The 18616-nt window shown below is 37.5% G+C and overlaps 1 protein-coding gene across 4 annotated transcripts in view; it reads right to left on the bottom strand.

Moving 5' to 3' along the window:
* The window catches only part of ARFGEF1 (ARF guanine nucleotide exchange factor 1), a 157232-nt gene that overhangs the window by 58305 nt on the left and 80311 nt on the right, over positions 1–18616 (bottom strand). For all 4 annotated transcript variants that reach the window (XR_011493169.1, XM_044780257.2, XM_070481146.1 and 1 more), the window contains exons 8-13: positions 15904–16079; positions 14835–14968; positions 8098–8332; positions 478–577; positions 226–365; positions 10–118 (exon numbers count right to left, since the gene is read on the bottom strand). Coding sequence is in view for 3 of the 4 variants with exons in the window: in XM_044780257.2 (XP_044636192.1) it covers positions 10–118; positions 226–365; positions 478–577; positions 8098–8332; positions 14835–14968; positions 15904–16079 (894 nt within the window). In the remaining variant the exon portion in view is untranslated. The remainder of the gene's footprint in view (positions 1–9; positions 119–225; positions 366–477; positions 578–8097; positions 8333–14834; positions 14969–15903; positions 16080–18616) is intronic.

Genomic DNA, 18616 nt, shown 5'->3' with positions numbered 1-18616 from the left:
TCACCTTACCAAGAGTAGTCTGAGAGTTGGGATTCACATATTGATCCTTACTCCATTCAACCATACATTTCAAAATCGACACTAGGCATTCTAAACCTTTTTTCCTCAGGCTCAATTCCTACAAAATTATTCATAAAAAGAATAAAAACAGAAAGATGTTTTAAGGAAAACACATAGCTCTTCCTTGGCATAGTTTAAATTTGAAAATGTTTTTAAGGTTCTTACCTGAACATTACTCATACCAAGTTCTTGACTGCCACGTCCTTGAGCAATTTTTGATAGATCATTTACTAGCCTTTCAAATATATTTGCTGCATTTAAGTCACAGTCATAGTTTACATAAATATCCACTACACTCTGAGCATCTGTAAAAATACAATATATTAATTTTAACAAAAGCCTCTAGTGTATGACTATATCTGGACTTTCAAATATCTCATAATAAGAAAGAGATAACAAAGAAGGAATTTTAAATACCTGCACAAATCCTTGTCAACGTCTGAATAACCATCCATTTGTGGTCAAATGAGCTGGTAGAAGTTTCCAAAATGTACAGGAAAATTTCTTTAAAGAACACCTACAATTAGGAGAAAATTTCTATTTAAAATACTGTTTATGATTCACATATGTGATCACTTTTTAAATATCCCAAAGCTGCAGAGCAAAGATTAGGACCAGGCTCCTCCGGAGTTCAATTGCTCTTGAGTTCCATCTCTCAGACGTCAGGACTAAAGTAACTTGGGTGGTTGACTTAATCGAGCCCCTGCAATAGGAGCACCGCACTTCACATTGCTGTGTTTTGTTTGCTATCACACAGCCACTACAAAAGAAATCTGCAAACATTTGGAGTTCCTCTGGGTGATAATTTCTTGAATATATTTACAAAACTAATATAACTCATACTTCATTTTTTAACCCTCTAAAAGAAGAGAATATATACTCTGTTCATCAGCTATATTTTCCAGATATTATAGTACAGGGCAAGCCTAATTGTTCCTAGATTAAAAAGTAACTGATGTTGTAATGCACACACAATAAGGATCTAATTCTCACATGCTGCTATATTTTTATAATTAGTCACACAAGTGGAAATCTCTACCGTCCGAAAACTATAAACTATTTATCACTATTCTTCACATTGAATAATGTCAAGCACAAAAGTTTTCAATCTAATGAAATAAATTTCAATTTAATAGCTCAGAATTTTCAGATGCAAATTTATTTTGGAAAAGTGACTGGGACTTAAGGAGATGACCGAAAACAAAACCAAAACCAACATTTAAACATTTATGGAACATATGTATTATGAAACCAGAAATTCATATTTATAATATAGGATGACTAACATTTTCTCACCCAAATTTGGTGAGGTACCCTTGTAACAAGCTTTTCTCTCACAAAATTCAACAAATTTCTATTACTTGCTTTATGTCAGAATTTCCTGTAAGACTGTAAGCTCTAAGAGAGAAGGGACCAGGTCTTTCTTGCTAAGAACTGTGTCCACACCACATGGCATACGTAGGCATTCAATAAATATTTATGGCCACAGTTCCCAAACACTGCACCAAAGCACTCTAGAATGCTGCAGTAAACTCAGAGGAATGCCATGAGAATTTCTGAGGGAAAATTCAGAGGGAAATACATCTGTTAGATACCTTGCAAGATCATTCAGTTTCAGAATTAGATCAGTTGGATCACACTACATTTCATTCAACCACATCATTATTTTTGCAAACCTGGGTTTTAGTGGTTGTTATGATAATAAGCAGGTAGTGCATGAAAATCAATGAAGAATAGAAAATGAGAGTGGCAGTGTCCCAATTGATTCTGAGGTCTAAGAAGTTGTGTGGTGTCCAATAGGAGCATACGTTACAGTAGTGAGTAACTGTGACTATTTAAGAATAAAACGAGTGACATCAGCATCGTGGTAGAGTGAGTTGTTCCCTTTGTCTCGCCTCTCTAAATTACAACATCTATAAACCAAGAGAGGATTCTCTACACAGCACAACAGAACACCTGAGAGATCCATTCAGTTATACATCCTCAGATGGGTCGACTGGACTCTCAACAAGCAGTGGAACTAGGGGAGCAGCCACCTCCCCCCTCCATGGCAGCCGCAATCCAGGACGTATATCCTCACACAGGGGCTAGCGTGACCGTGAGCGGAGACAGGGGCAGCCTAGCCTGTGTGCAAACACCCATGGAGTGGTGGTAGCCTGGCTTGCAGGAGCACCAAACCAAGCCACAGCCGCACTGCCCATGCAAATGCGCCTACCGAGTGGCAGCCACCTGGCCACCATGATCACAGAGCAGCCTGACTGGCACAACAACAAGGAGATGGGGTGGGAAGAGAAAAACCAGCCCGTGCCCAGCCCCAGCGGTGGCTGGGGGAACCTGTGACCAGAAGCATCAGGAACCACAGCAGAAGCAGTGACCTAGCCCACAGTGGTGGCAACCCCAGCACCAGCTCCACCAGCAACGGAGGCTGCATACAAGTTCCCAGGTCCCCAAACCCCTGCCAGAGACAGTGACACTCATGAACCTAGCAGCCCAGACAGCAGTGTGCAATCATAACCCCAAGATGAGCCAAGAAGAGCAGTGCATGTGGTGCATGGCACCGCAGCATCCAAGCCCACAGAGAGACAGTGGAGGAACACGAGACTAAGGTGACCAGAACCAAAGTAACTGAAGCTGTACCCAAGTAAGAAAGGTGGTTACTACTACAAATGCACCGGCAGAGGATCAATTCATCAAACACCATAAAGAACAACGGTAACATGGCAGAACAGAAGGAAAATGACAACTCTCCAAAAACCAAACCTGAAGTCACAGAAAATTATAATTTAACTGAGAGAGCATTCAAAATAGCTGTCATAAAGAAACTCAACGAGTTAGAAAAAACTCAGAAAGACAATTCAATGAATTCAGGAATAAAATTAACGAACAAAACGAATACTTCAGCAAAGAGACTGAAGCTCTGAAAAAAAAAAACCCCAGAAATTCTGGATATAAAGAACACAATGAGATAAAAAATAATCCAGAAGGCATAAAAAACAGAGTAGACCTTATGGAGGAGAGAATTAGTGCGATGAAAATAGAAACGTAGAAATGATTCAGCTGGAGGAAGAGAAAGAACTGAGATTTTTAAAAAAATGAAGAAATTCTTTGAGAAATATCCAACTCAATTAGGAAAGGTAACATAAAGATTACAGGTATTCTAGAGGGAGAAGTGAAGGTGAAAGGAGCAAGAGCCTGTTCAAAGAAATAATGGCCGAGAACTTCCCGAACCTAGGGAAGAAAATGGATATACAAGCACATGAAGCCAAGAGAAGTCCTAATTACATCAATGTAAAAAGACCTTCTCCAAGACATGAAATATTAAAACTGTCAACAGTCAATGACAAAGAAAAAATATTAACAGCAGCAAGAAAGGCAAAAATAACCTACAAAGGAACCCCCATCAGGCTTTCAGCAAATTTCTCAGCAGAAACCTCAGACAGGCTAGGAGAGAATGGAGTGATATATTCAAAATGCTGAAATACAAAACTATCAGACAAGCATACTCTATCTAGTGAAATTATCTTTCAGATATGACAAGAAATAAAAGGTTTCCCAGATAAAACAAAAGCTGAGGGAGTTTATCACCACTAGACATGTCTTATAAGAAATAATGAAGGGAGCCTTCCTACCTGAAACAAAAAGGCAAAGGTTGAAAAAGCTTTGAGCAAGGATATAAACAGACAAAATCAGAAAATTGCAGCTCTATATCAGAACAGGTTAGCAAACACTTAAGAATAACATAAAAGATAAAGGGAGAGAACGCATCAAAAATAACTATAAATGCTTCAATTTAACCCCACACTCAAAACACAAAAAAGAGTAATTTGTGACAATAAAAACATAGAAGGGGAAGAAGAAATAGATGGAACCTGGTTAGGCTAATGGAGATAAGAAGCTATCAGCAGAAAAAGGACCATCTCATCTATGAGATCTTTTATACAAACTTCATGGTAACCACTAAACAAAAAATCAGAGCAGAGTCACAAACCATAAAAAACAGAATATTGAGAAAACCATCACAGAAAACCACCAAAGTGAAGTGGCAGTCAGAAATACAAGGGAAAAGAAACAATGGAAATATAGAACAACCAGAAAACAAAAGATAACATGGCAATATTCAGCCCTCATATATCAATCATCACTCTAAATGGAAACGGACCGAATTCACCAATCAAAAGAAACAGAGTGGCAGGATGGATTAAAAAAGACCCAACAATTTGCTGCCTCCAGGAAACATCTCTCAGCTCTAAAGACAAACATAGGCTCAGAGTGAAGGAATGGAAGATAATACTCCAAGCAAATGGCAAACAAAACAAAGCAGGTGTAGCCATACTTATATCAGACAGAGTGGAGTTCAAATAAAAAAGATAATAAAAGCCAAAGACGGGCATTGTATAATGATAAAAGGGATATTCCACCAAGAAGACATAATACTTATTAACATTAACATATATGCACCGAAAACAGGAACACCGAAGTATAGAAAGCAACTATTAACAGACCAAAAGGGAGAAATCCACAGCAACACAATAGTAGCAGGGAACCTTAACACCTTAACATCAACGGATAGATCATCCACCAGAAAGCCAACAAAGAAATGGTGAACTTAAATGAAACACTAGACCAGATGGATTTAAGAGATATACATAAAACACTCCACCCAAAAACAGCAGAAACACATTCTTCTCAAGTGCACAGGGAACATTCTCAAAGATAAACAATATGTTGGGAAACAAAGCAAGTCTCAATAAATTTAAGAAGACTGAAATCAAATCAAGCATCTTTTCCAACCACAGTGCTATGAACTAGAAATCAACAACAAGATAAAAGCTAGGAAAGTCACAAATATGTGAAAACCAAACAGCATGCTACTCAACAACTACTGGGTCAATGAAGAAATCAAAAGGACAAATGAAAAAATATGTAGAGACAAATGAAAATGAAATTACAACACACCAACTCTTATGGGATACAAAAAAGGTACTAGAGTACCTCATCACAATATAAGCCTACCTCAACAAACAAGAAAAATTTCAAATAAAGAAGCTTACCCTATACCTAAAAGAATAAGAGAAAGAAGAACAACCAAAGCCCAAAGTCAGCAGAAGGAAGGATATAGTAAAAATCAGATCAGAAATAAACAAAACAGAGACTAAAAAACAATATAAAGGATCAATGAAAGTAAGAGCTGGTTTTTTGAGAAGATAAAACTGACAAACCCTTAGCTAGACTAAGAAAAGAGAAGACTCAAATAAAATCAGAAATGAAAGAAAAGAAGTCACAATGGACACCACAGAAATACAAAGGATTATGAGAGAATATTATGAAAAGTTATACGCCAACAAACCGGATACCACAGACAAAAACGGATAAATTTTTAGAATCATACAACCTCCCAAAACTGAATCAAGAAGAAATAGAGAATTTGAATAGACCAATCACAACCAAAGAGACTGAAAGAGTAATCAAAAACCTCTGAAAAAACAAAAGTCTAGGACCTGGCAGCTTCCTTGGTGAATTCTATTCAACATTCAAAGAGGACTTAATACCTATCCTTCTCAAACTCTTCTAAAAAACTGAAGAGGAGGGGAAGCTACCTAACTCAATCCACGAGGCCAACATCACCCTGATACAAAAACCAGACAAGGATAACACAAAAAAAGAAAACTACAGGCCAATATCACTGATAAACATAGATGTAAAAATCCTCACAAAATGTGCAAATTGAAAACAATACATTAAAATGGTCACACACCATGATCAGGTGGGATTTATTCCAGGAATGCAGGGATGGTTCAACATCCACAAATAAATCAATGATCACATTAACCATATTAACAAAATGAGGAATAAAAACCACATGACCACCTCAACAGATGCAAAAAAAAAAAAAAAAACAAACTGACAAGATCCAACATCTATTTATGATAAATTCTCTCAATAAAATGGGTATAGAAGGAAAGTATCTCAACATAATAAAGGCCATATATGACAAACCCACAGGCAACATCTCAATGGAGAAAAACTGAAAGCCCTTCTTCTGAGATTAAGAAAAAGACAAGGATGCCCACTCTTGCCACTCTTATGTAACATGATACTGGAAGTTTTAGCCAGAGGATTTAGGCAAGAAAAAGAAATAGAATGTATCCAAATTGGAAAGGAGAAAGTGAAATTCTCACTATTTGCAAACAACATAATACTACACAGAAAATCCTACAGAATCCACCAACAAACTACTAGAAATAATCAACAAATACAGTAAAGTTGCAGGATACAAAATCAACATACAAAAATCAGCTGCATTCTACACACTAATAACGAACTAGCAGAAAGTGAAGTCAAGAAAACAGTCCCATTTACAATCTGAACAAAAAGAATAAAATACCTAGAAATAAATTTAACCAAGGAGGTGAAAGCCCTGTACGCTGAAAACTATAATACAGTATTGAAAGAAATCAAAGAAGACATAAAGAAATGGAAAGTTATTCCATGGTCATGGACTGAAAGAATAAACAGAGTCAAAAGTCCATATGACCTAAAGCAATCTACAGATTCAATGCAATCCCAATCAGAATCCCAATGACATTCTCACAGAAATAGAACAAAGAAGCCTAAAATTTATATGGGACAACAAAAGACTCCAAATAGCCAAAGCAATCCTGAGAAAAAAGAACAAAATTGGAGTTTCACAGTCCCTGAATTGAAATTATACTAGAAAGCTACAGGAATCAAAACAGCTGGGTATTAGCAGAAAAAGAGATACAAAGATCAATGGAATCGATTGAAAGCCTAGAAATAAAACCACACATCTATGGACAGTTCATCTTTGCCAAAGGAGCTAAGAACACACAACGTAGAAATGAAGGTCTCTTCAATAAGTGGTGCTGGGAAAACTGGACAGCCACATGCAAAAGAATGAAAGTAGAACATTATGTTACACCATATACAAAAATTAACTCAAAATGGATTAAAGACTTGAATGTAAGACCTGAAACCATAAAACTCCTAGAAGAAAATACAGGCAGGATACTCTTTGACATTGGTCTTGGCAGTATCTTTTTGAACACCATGTCTACTCACGCGAGGGAAACAAAAGAAAAAATAAACAAATGGGACTACATCAAACTAAAAAGCTTCTGCCCAGCAAACGAACCCATCAACAAAACAAAAAGACAACCCACCATTAGGAGAAAATATTTCCAAATCACATATCCAACAAGGGGTTAACTTCCAAAATATAAAAAGAACTCATACAACTCAACAAAAAAAATCAACCACCTGATCAAAAAATGGGCAGAGGATATGAACAGATATTTTTCCAAAGATAACAAATGAAAAATGCTTTTTTGAAAAAGCACCCATTAAATGGATGAAACATAAAGTACTATTTCCAAATACTCAATTATTTGAAAGTGAAAACAAAAGATCAAGGATCGGTACATCTGCAGATACATGCAGACACGGTTGGCAGATTCCCTAACTTAGTTTCGCTAAGGCTCTGGAAATATTTTAGAACCACATAACTGTTATTCTACTCCCAAAGACCTTGGAAGAAAACTTTAGGACTATAATGCCTAAAATAGAAAAAAAAATCAAAGAAAAAATTAAATTTTCAAAGATCCTAAAATACAATACTTCTTGATCACCTCTTTAATATGCCAAAAACTTAAATGGCTTAAAACCACGCAAAGTATATAGAGAGCCTTCTTTTAAGACAACCAAATTCACAATTACATACCATATATACAATGCAAGGTTTTGTGAGGATCAAATTAATTCAAGACAACCAGAATCATTCATTCAACTAGTATAAATTCCTTGTAGGCTGTGTCTTAATTTCATTTTGCATCCTTTGTGATTGCCCAGTATACTTAGTACTTTGTAGGCACATGTTAGTTGAACAGGTGAATGAAAAAAAGAAGTACATGACAATACACAAATATTATTTCACATTCTGAAAAACTTCTCAGGCTATTAATAATCTGATTTAACATGAAACAAATCAAATATCCAACAATGCCTAAATGTGGAACATACCTCAATTTGCATCTTCAGATGCGTCTTGAAGTTTGACAACAAAGTAAGAAATATGGAAAGAGAAAGCTCAAAAACCTCTGGAACAGATGAGACTCCGTTTTTTGAGAGAGCAACACACAGATACTGCTTAATAGCATTAATAAACATCTCATTTGTCCTGAAAACAGGTCCTGCATTCTGCAGAATGGATAGAAGTAACTGCAATGAAAGAATCTTGGATCGTAACTCATGAGACCTAAAACGTAAAAAAAAGAAGGCAGAGTATATGGCAGATTTAGCATTATGGTAATAATAGGTTGTTTCAAAGACATTTCCTGGCACGACATAATTTCACAAACTTTTAAAGGGAAAGGAACAAAAAACCCTACAATATAAAGAAGAAACTACAGTACATGAATAAGCTTAGTCACTAACAATGGGTAGTTCTACTTATGTTCTCTTGTACCACATAATTTCAGGAACTTTTTAAGTGGGAAAACAATCATTCACACATTTTTAACATCAATCTACTGTTCCTTTAGACAAGAAAAATAATTTAAAGATTTATGCCTTGTTCCTGTCTTTCACAAGCATATTTCATATTTTAGAAATCATCGTGAACTTCTCAAATTAATTGGTATTTTTAGTGTTTAACAGCTCCAAAGTACTTTTTGCCTAGTTATGCCACTCAAAAATCCTAAACACTAATAAAAAGTTTTGGTTGCAAGGCCAGCCCCATGGTGTAGTGGTTAAGTTCAGCGCGCTCTGCTTTGGGGGCTCAGGTTTGCGGGATTCAGATCCCAGGCGCAGAGCTACACCACTTGTCAGCTAACGCTGTGGCCGTGACCCATGTACACGATGCAGGAAGACTGGCAACAGATGTTAGCTCACGGTAGACCTTCCTCAGCAAACCTAATAAATAAATGAAAGCTTTGCTTAAATTGACAAGCTATAGCACTACTTCAGGCTTACTTTTTCAGTAACCATTTAAAGTTTTTTTCTTTTTTGAAATACATACAAAAGGCTTTTTAGGATATTTATATCTCTTAATACCTTACTCATTTATTCTAAACATTTTTATAAGAAAAAGCTAAAAAACACATTGTCAGCTTAAATTTCTTAATTTTTTCCTGATCAATATACTGTGCCATGTTTCTGATCACTATCTAGCATTTTAATTATCAGATTTCACAAATACAATTTTTCTCCCATTGAAACAAGCCTCTTAAAGCCCAAAAGACCAAGGTGATTGATTCCAGGCAACTTTTCAAATGCAGGACACACTTAAAAGCTCTAGCAGCTGGTTCTTTTCTTTCTTCATTAAAAATGCCCTACTCAGTCCCATTTACACCATATAGTAACTTAAGTGCTCCTAATTTCCACCTAAAAATGTTATGGTTATTCAGTGTCAAGTAATTCAAGGATCTAAGAATCTCCGACAAGGAATATTTAATTTCATGTAAATGGGAATTTACCCATTTACCATCTTTTAAACAAAACTGGAACCAATAATATTATGGATCATTTTTGCACAGTCATGTTTCCAAGACGGCTATGCCTCTGAATCTAAGAATATGTGCAGCAAATAAGAGTATTAGGAAAGATAAATCAAGTTAGAAGCAGTGAGAGTAGGAAATACAGAGTGGGCCAAGTATCTCCCCTTCATGCTAATGCCTTTCAAGGCTTATATACTATTAATACTTCCTAGTCTACCTCACATTTATCACCCTTTTTGATTAAGTCCAATAGTAACTGAAACCTCCAGTTTACCATTCTCTAACATGAGTTTTTATGTTTTATCTTTGTATCTCCAGCCTCTAACAAAATGCCTTATACATAGTACGTGCTCAAAATAATTAATGGATTTATTCATGCATTCTTCGTGAACATTTTTTAAGTACCTATTATGTATAAGTTATTAATTAATGAAGAAATGATTGTTTTATGACACAATAAAGTGTGTGTGTGTATATATATATATATATATACACACACACACATATTTATTTCTTGGTGAGGAAGATTGGCTCTGAGCTAACATCTGTTGCCAATCTTCCTCCTTTTGCTTGAGGAAGGTTATTACTGAGCTAACATCTGTGCCAATCTTTCTCTATTTTATGTGGGATGCCTCCACAGTGTGGCTTGACAACCAGTGGCAGGTCCGTGCCTGTGATCCAAACCTGTGAATGCCAAGCCACTGAAGTGGAGCACATAAACTTAACTACTAACCCCCAGGCCAGCCCCTACAGAATCTAACTTTGACTATGTATTTACTACTATCAGTGAATTTTGCACTACACCTTTTTATGTTTTTATGATGTTGATTAGTATACTTTCACTCCAAGAGCTCCCTTCAGCATTTCTTGTAAGGCAGGTCTAGTGGTAACAAACTCCCTCAGTTTTTGTTTGTTTCAGAAAGTCGTCATCCTTCTTTCATTTCTGAAGGATGATAGCTTTGTCAGGTACAGTGTTCTTGGTTGACAGTTTTTTTTCTTTCAATAGTTTGAATATATCATCCCATTCTCTCCTGGCCTGAAATATTTCTGTTGAGAAATCCATCTACAGTCTTATGGGAGTTCCCTTGTATGTAACTTCTCTCTTTTCTCTTGCCCCTTTTAAAATTTTTTCTTTCACTTTTGACAGTTTAACTATAATGTGTCTCAGTGTAGCCCTATGCAGGTACAACCTATTTGGAGTCCTTTGGGCCTCATGTATCATGTATCTGAATGTCCATCTCTCTCCGCAGGTTCAGAAAGTTTTCAGCCATTATTGCTTCATATATATTTTCTGCCCATTCCTCTTCCTCCTCTTCTGGAATTCCCATAGTGAAAATGTTGTTTCTTTTCATTATGCCCCATAAGTCTCGTAGGCTTTCTTCACTTTTTTCCATTCTTTTTTCTCTCTGCTTCTCTGACTGGATAGTTTCTAACATCCTATCCTCCACGTTGCTGCTCCTCCTTCTGCATCATCAAGTCTGCTTTTGAAACTCTCTATTTGATTCTTCAGTTCAGTTACTGTATTTTTCACCTCTAGGATGTGTTTGTTGTTGTTTTTTTTTTTTTTTGATGGTCTATTGCTTTGAAGATCTTCTCATTTCTTTTATGCACTGTATTCCTAATTTCATTTAGTTGTCTGTGTGTTCTTGTAGTTCATTAAACTTCTTTAAGAGGATTATTCTGAATTCTTTGTCTGGCAATTCATAGATTCCCATATTTTTAAGAGCAGTTATGAGAGCTGTACTAGTTTCCTTAGGTGGTGTCATATACACCTGGTTTTCATGATCTTTAGTCCTTATGTTGGTATCTGTGCATTTGAGTAACTGGGTTTCTCTTCTAGACTTACTAGGTTTGCTATGGCTGACGGATCTTCACCAGTCAGCTCAGTTTCAGTTTCTGGGCATGTCTGCTGGTAATGTCCTTGGGCAGGTGAGGCCTGCTGTTATGGTCTATTTTTTTTTTCTTTTTTTTAAAGATTTTATTATTTCCTTTTTCTCCCCAAAGCCCCCCGATGCATAGTTGTATATTCTTCGTTGTGGGTTCTTCTAGTTGTGGCATGTGGGACGCTGCCTCAGCGTGGTCTGACAAGCAGTGCCATGTCCGCGCCCAGGATTCGAACCAACGAAACACTGGGCTGCCTGCAGCAGAGCACGCGAACTTAACCACTCGGCCACGGGTCTATTTTGGGGCAAGAAAACCGTTTGAGCTCTGAGGTTGGAAAAGGGGGAAAATGCCACTGGCTAAAAACAGCTGGATAGGAATGCTGGCTTGGTTCCCTACTCCTCTGAGGCTGAGGCTGTAGGAACGGCTCCCTGCTTGCCCAGATTCTCTGGTTAGGATTAGTAGTTAGGACTGGGTTCTATAGTCATTTGTAGATGAGCCTATGAATTCGGTTCCCTGCCCTGGCAGGTCAGCAGGACAGGACCCAGGGCCTGTTGGGCTCATTGTTGGGGACCTGACTCAGGCAGGAGCATGCACTGAATTCCCTGGTCAGGTGAGGCCACCAATTTTGCTCTACAGGCAAGGAAAGCCAGAGGCTGTGCTCTCTGTTCAAGTGCCACTGTAAGCAAGGTTATTGGATGGACTATGCAACTTCCCATCAGCTCTGGGTGGGTTCCCTAGTCAGGCAGGCTGGAGGCTGTATTCAGTAATGAACAGGGCCACGAACTCATTTCCCTGCCTGGGCATAGTGGGAGAAGCAGCTCTAGGGCCAGTAAAGCTCCTTATTTGTTGTTATTAACTCAAGCTGACCCATGCCTCAAGTTTTCTGGCCAAATAGGTCCACTGGCTTTGCTCTGCAAACTACTGGCTCTGTCTGCCCTTCTCTTGGTTTGAGCACTGCTGGGCCACACAACTTCCAGGTGTTCTCACCAGCCCTTTTGTTCAAATGGAACAGGAAGCCACAGCAGGTGGGTGGACCTGTGTTCTCAACTCCCTTGCCTGAGTGGCAAGGGGAAAGGCCGCTCCAGGCAACTCTCAAATTCCCAGGCAGGCTCTCTCACTGGGAGAGGCTGAGAGCGACTCTAAGCCTTGGCTATGGTTAATCCTCCTGCCTGTGCATAACACAGGAACCTTCCATGCCCAGAAGTAATTTTGCTCTGGGGGCGATCAGCTCTGCCCACCCTGCCTCTCATCTCAAGCAGTGCTGGCATACATAGCTTCCAGGTGTTCCTGCCAGCTCCCCTGGTCAGATGTGGGCAGCAGACACTTTCCACAGTGAGCGGGGCTGCAACTCAGCTCCTTGTCTGGGCATGGGCAAATCAGGGTCTACGGCTGACAAAACTCCTTCTCCAACAAACCAAATCAAGCAGATCTGCATCCTGCTAAGTTCCCTGGTCATGGTGCACCAATGACTTGGTTTTACAGACGAACAAAGCCACAGGTTGGGATTACTGCTTGGCACTATAGGTGTGAACTCTGTCTGCCAAGATCCATGTGCTGGTTGTTGCAAACCCCTCCCTGCTTCTCTGTCACAGACTCTTAGTGGTTCAGCCCTGCAGATTCCTCTACAATCCCTGTGGAGTGAGATCAGAGTACCAGCTCCCACAAGGTGACCCACAATTCTGGGAGAATTGGTTGTCCTGCCTGGGTTCTCCTTTTCCCATTGGAGGAACCAGAGGCTCAGAGGAGACTCCTCTGCGTGGTGCTGCACTGGCCTGGGGGAGGGGCAAGGCAGTCAACATGTAGTCTTTTCTCTTACCCTTCTAATGCAGTCTTTTTTGGTTTCTGTAGTGCAGTGGGGTGCTTCAGCCTCACCCCTGTGTTCTAGGATTCTCTCAGTGGTGTCTTGCTCTTGAATAGTTGTTTGTTGGTCTTCTTGTGAGGGGAATGAAATCAGGAACAAGCTATGTCACCATCTTGGTGACATCACTCCATTCTTGCCATTTTAAAGTTTCTAGCATGTTTTCAAATCCCATTTTTTATACCGATTTGGGAAAACTAAATATCTGAGGCTTTTGAGGTCAATAACATTTAAAAATCATGGCAAAAATGGCCTTCAGTAATAACACCAAATTCTTAGGGTATTTCCTCCTTAAAGCAGGTCTTCATTAATTCATAGAGATGTGAACTGTCAATTTTTTAATGAGAAAGTTATTCTTCCCCTCATAATGAGAATAAGATTGAAAAATATTTAAATATATTCTTATAAAATATATAGGGTATAATCGAGCTTATACTGCAATCTGAACTACCTTAATCTCTTTTCTGTAGAATTTGCATTTTCAAAATACAGAAAAATTAACAAATTATATTTCTGACTCTCAGGATTTGGGCCTAAGAAGATTTTAGAATTTTAGGCTTTTAGGCCTAAAAGATGTTTCTCACTAAATCAGTACAATGTGACAAAACAAAACAAAACTATAGAAAATATAACAAATATGGTTTCCAAAACTTATAAAGTTTTTACTGTAACTGTCTCTAGTCTTTCTTCTTAGTTGACACTTAGAAACTGAAATGCTCTAGAGTTTTTTTAATGAAGTAGAGTTGCTTACGTTTCCCCCTATTTCATATCCCTTTCTCAAAGTCACTCAGGCCTTCTCCAAAGTTTCTTTTTCCAGAAAGTTTTCCTCAAATTGTCAGGCTACACTACATCATGCTGCAACATTAGAGAGGCGGGCCTCTCTAATAACTCCCAAACTCAATCTCAAGCAGGAATTTAGCTACACTTGAATCATATGAAATAAAAGATATTTGACAACTTATGACTTACAAAAGTGGCATTTCACTATGGTTTAAACTAATATACTCGATGGAAGTCAGTAAGTGACTCCTACCTCAAAGTACTTCCTGCTCCCCACAGAGAAAAGTATCATCTCAGGGCATTTTTCAGACCTTAACGTATATCTTATCTTTCATTATGACTTTTAAGATTTATTTCTCTTAGGTTTTATTACCTTTCAACTGGTAGCTTTCAGAAGGCTAGCATGAGGCTGGAAAACAGGGAGAGCTATATTAGCTCCAAAGTTACTTACAATATTGAAATAAGAATTCATTCAATATTTACTGAGCACCTACTGTGCATCAGGCACAATTCTATAATGCTATCGGTATGCTTTGGGAAATAGTGTAAGGTATCTAACTGTAGTAGTTTTGGAACTCATTGTTTTTCAATACATGTTCTAATAAGTAAAATAACACTAAAATATATTTCAGAGGGTCCTATAGGAGAAGAAGAATAAAATAAAATCCGAAGACTATCTTAAAGTAAGACAGACTCAAACAAACAACTGTATTTGTCAGGCAGAGCCGCTAATGACTTACTTTGGATCTGGCGGTCCATCTGACAGTGGTTTCATTGACAGTTTACACAATGACCTGAATACTAGAAAGGCATCCTTTTGTAAAATGTGGGAAAACTTAGCACCAGGTGAAGGTCCTGAAGAATTTCCAGATTCCTAAAGAAGTTAACATACCACGTAAATAAAGATATTTACCAGTGTAAAATCATTTCAGCCTTCTATTTATTTTATTCAATTCAGTAATAAGTGGGGTTCTATTGGAAAGGAAACCAGACGAGGTATTTGCCACAATTTTTCTTTAATCTGACATGCTACTCCCATCCCCAACAATAAAACCTTAAAAAATGCTTTCTTTTAAAATATTCCCTCCTTGCCACCAAATAAACTTAAAATTTACCCAGTGGATACTATGATTCACAAAAACTAGTACATCATCCTCTGACATGATACCTCACCCATGGCCTAAACTACGCTTTCCACTATCTGTCACTGGGTATATTATGTTTTTGTCCTATTTTTTATCTACTCTGAGCAGATAGACATAAAACAAGAGAGATATCAAGCAATGTTTAAAAGTAGTTAATTCACAAAGATCAACAAAGCCAAGAAAACTTACCCCTGTGTATGGGGCAATGATTTACAGTAGGACTCCCTTATCTAAAAGGATAAGGATAAAAACAAAATATAGGGTAGGAAGGATGAAGAGGACCTACCACTACCATAGTGTGGACTTCACTGTAGCCCTGAACAAAGGTAAGATGAAGTTCTCTAGATTTCTAAAAGTTCTTTCTTGTTCTATGACACCAGAATTATCCTATGAATATGTGATTAAGAATATTCTTTATAAATGTAATTTCAATGAAAGGGGAGTGTAGGAAAGATGTGAACACATGAGATACACCTCAGAGCTGGAAATATAGCTATCAATATATTAAGGAAATAAACCACTTTGATTTATATCAATGAGAAAAAAATCCAGTTTTTATTTCCCCAAAATGAAATCAGCCAGCATCATCAACTGGATATATTCACCACAAAGTGCTGATAGCCTATAAATTTGTAAGATTAACATTTTTTCCCCCTATTCATACCTGAGTGTCATTGGAAGAGACAGACAATCTGTCGTCAGGTAAGGATGGTGTATATGCAACAGAAATTGGTGTTCCTGGAATTCCATTTGCTTGAATATTTTCACTGTCGCTACCATCCTCTATAGTTCCAATGTTGCCATCTGCACTTGGATTTACAGCAGTCCTTTCTCCCATATCTAAAATAGTAAAAATAAAAAAATGCAAATATACCTGACTTAACTGAAGTGTACTAAAAAAGCATCAAGTATTTAAAATGAAACAGTGGCAGAAAAGCAACGTGAAGTAAGATGCATTGGCTCCATTTAAAGTTTAGAATACTTACTAGTAAGTAAGTATGCATTTGGAATACATCCAAATATGATCCTTAAGTAGCTCTAGCAATCAAACACTCTCAGCTGATGAAAGGGATGTGCCAGAAATGAGACTTGCTTTTAGTCTCTATCAGCATTTACTAAACTGAGTTCAAATGAACTACTAATGACTTAAGATGTTAAGAGAAATTCTTTGAAAAAAATATCCCATTATCAAATAGGTTAGGAAAATGCTGGGAAACTTGTTTCTTTGTTACAGTCTTTAATCTGCTGATATGCACTGAGCCCTTTCCAAAGGGGATATACAATATGCAGTGTTTCCAAAATTTATTTTACCATGAGCCCCCCTCTCCTTTTTCAGAATACCTATTAATACCTGTAATAACTATATTCTTAGGAACACAGCTATGGAAATAATGGCCTACATCCCTGAATACTTTTCAGTATGTCACTCTGAGTAATCATACTTATAATTAATATAAACAGAAATAAATGACTTCTGATAGAACACAGACAACACAAATAACATCAATTCCCAGAACAGTCTAGGTATAATATATGTTACTTTAAAAAATGAACAGATACATGTCTATGGCCAAAACTCAGTGGTTGGCTACCTGGTAGGAAACTGCTCCTTTCATGCTACCATTTAAAAGAAACTATAAGCTTTCATGAGGAAAATATACTGTACTGTAAGGAGCACAATCTTGGAATATGAAAGACCTGTGTTTCAATCATGTCTCCACCATTTAACTCGATAAGTAATTTCATTTTTCTTCACCTCAGTTTCTGCATCAGCAACAAAGAAAATAATGTCTATGAGAAACCACCAAAACACACACACACATACACACACGAAATATATAAAGAACACAATTGGTTCTCAATAACTGGTAGCTATTATTAATTTTGTTGAGAACAATAACATGTTCCCAATTTTCGACTGATTCAAGTAATGAAAGGAGTAGCAGCTTCTAGTATCCCTACTCATCTGAAGCTGCTTCCTACTCACCAAATTAGATTACCCTCAGTAGATTTAACTGAATAATTCCAAAGCATGTTTTGCAATTAACAAGTGTTACATGAAAAATATATTCATTGATAGAATATATCTGGGAAACTCTGCATTACACAAACAAAACAGTTGCTTTGCCAGCAGACCTCTTGAAGCTTTAATATGATAATGTTTGACATGCTAAATACTATTATAGCTTTTAATATATACATATCTTACACATATAAAGAATGTTTACCTATATACACAAAGAACTCTCTGGAAGAAGTCACAAAAAATTTAATAGTGTTTATCAGAAACTGATAATCATTCTCCAAAACACTTATTTCAAACCTTTTCCTCTCTGCACCCAATTACATTGCCTCCCAACTGCCCTCCTCCACCTTCCTTTTTTTTTGTGAGGAAGACTGGCTCTGAGCTAACCTCTGTTGCCAATCTTCCTCTTTTTGCTTGAGGAAGATTGTCATTGAGCTAACACCTGTGCTCACCTTCCTCTATTTTATGAGGGACGCCACCACAGTGCAGCTTGATGAGCAGTGCTAGGTCCACGCCAGGGATCCAAACCTGCGAACCCCGGGCTGCTGATGCAGAGTGCATGAACTTAACCATTACATCACCAGGCTGACCCCTCCACCTTCTTTTAACAAAGGACTTCTACCTTCTACTTAGCCAAGAAGTAGGTAATTTAACATAGGCTTCCTCATTCTCCTTTGCTCACCATGAAGTTTCTTCACATCAACAATATCTTTTTCTTCTCTCTTATTTCAGGGGAAAAAGTATCTCTTTGCATTTCTAAGGTGAACCAGTCACTTGCCCTCAAATCCATCTCTTCTTGCCTTCAGTAGTATCTTCCTTCTCTGAGTATTTTCTTGTAATTATGTTTTCAATTCTGTGCACATGACTACATCTTCTCCATTACTCAACAAACATACTCAAATCTCTTTACTCTAAAAATAAATCTTCCTTCAACTCTTGCCACACCTCAGCTACTGTCCATTTTTCTTTTTATCAAATTTCATTGATAACACTTTCTTTCTTCCCTTAGGAAATTCCTCAAAGGAACTGAAAACATTCTCTGACTTTACTTTCAGACTTTGAAGCCAGACATCCTTGGGTTGGAATCTTCACTTTAGCACTTCCTACAAATTAATCTCTTGGTGCCTCAATTTTCTTATATTTAAGAGGAGAATAATAACAGTATCTAAATATCCCAGCAATTGGGGAGAATTAAATGAATAAATGCAAGTAAAGCACATAAAATCACTTGGGATAGATAGAAAGTACTTAACAGAGTTAGATATTACCATTCTCCATGTTTTCTCTAAGTCTCCCTCTAATTGTCCCCTAAACACAAGTACAGACTTCTGTTTTCAAGGTGGTAAACTGA

This window comes from Equus asinus, chromosome 12, assembly GCF_041296235.1.
Source record: "Equus asinus isolate D_3611 breed Donkey chromosome 12, EquAss-T2T_v2, whole genome shotgun sequence".
In the NCBI taxonomy this organism is placed as follows: domain Eukaryota; kingdom Metazoa; phylum Chordata; class Mammalia; order Perissodactyla; family Equidae; genus Equus; species Equus asinus.
This window is presented reverse-complemented; position numbering and strand designations above follow the sequence as displayed.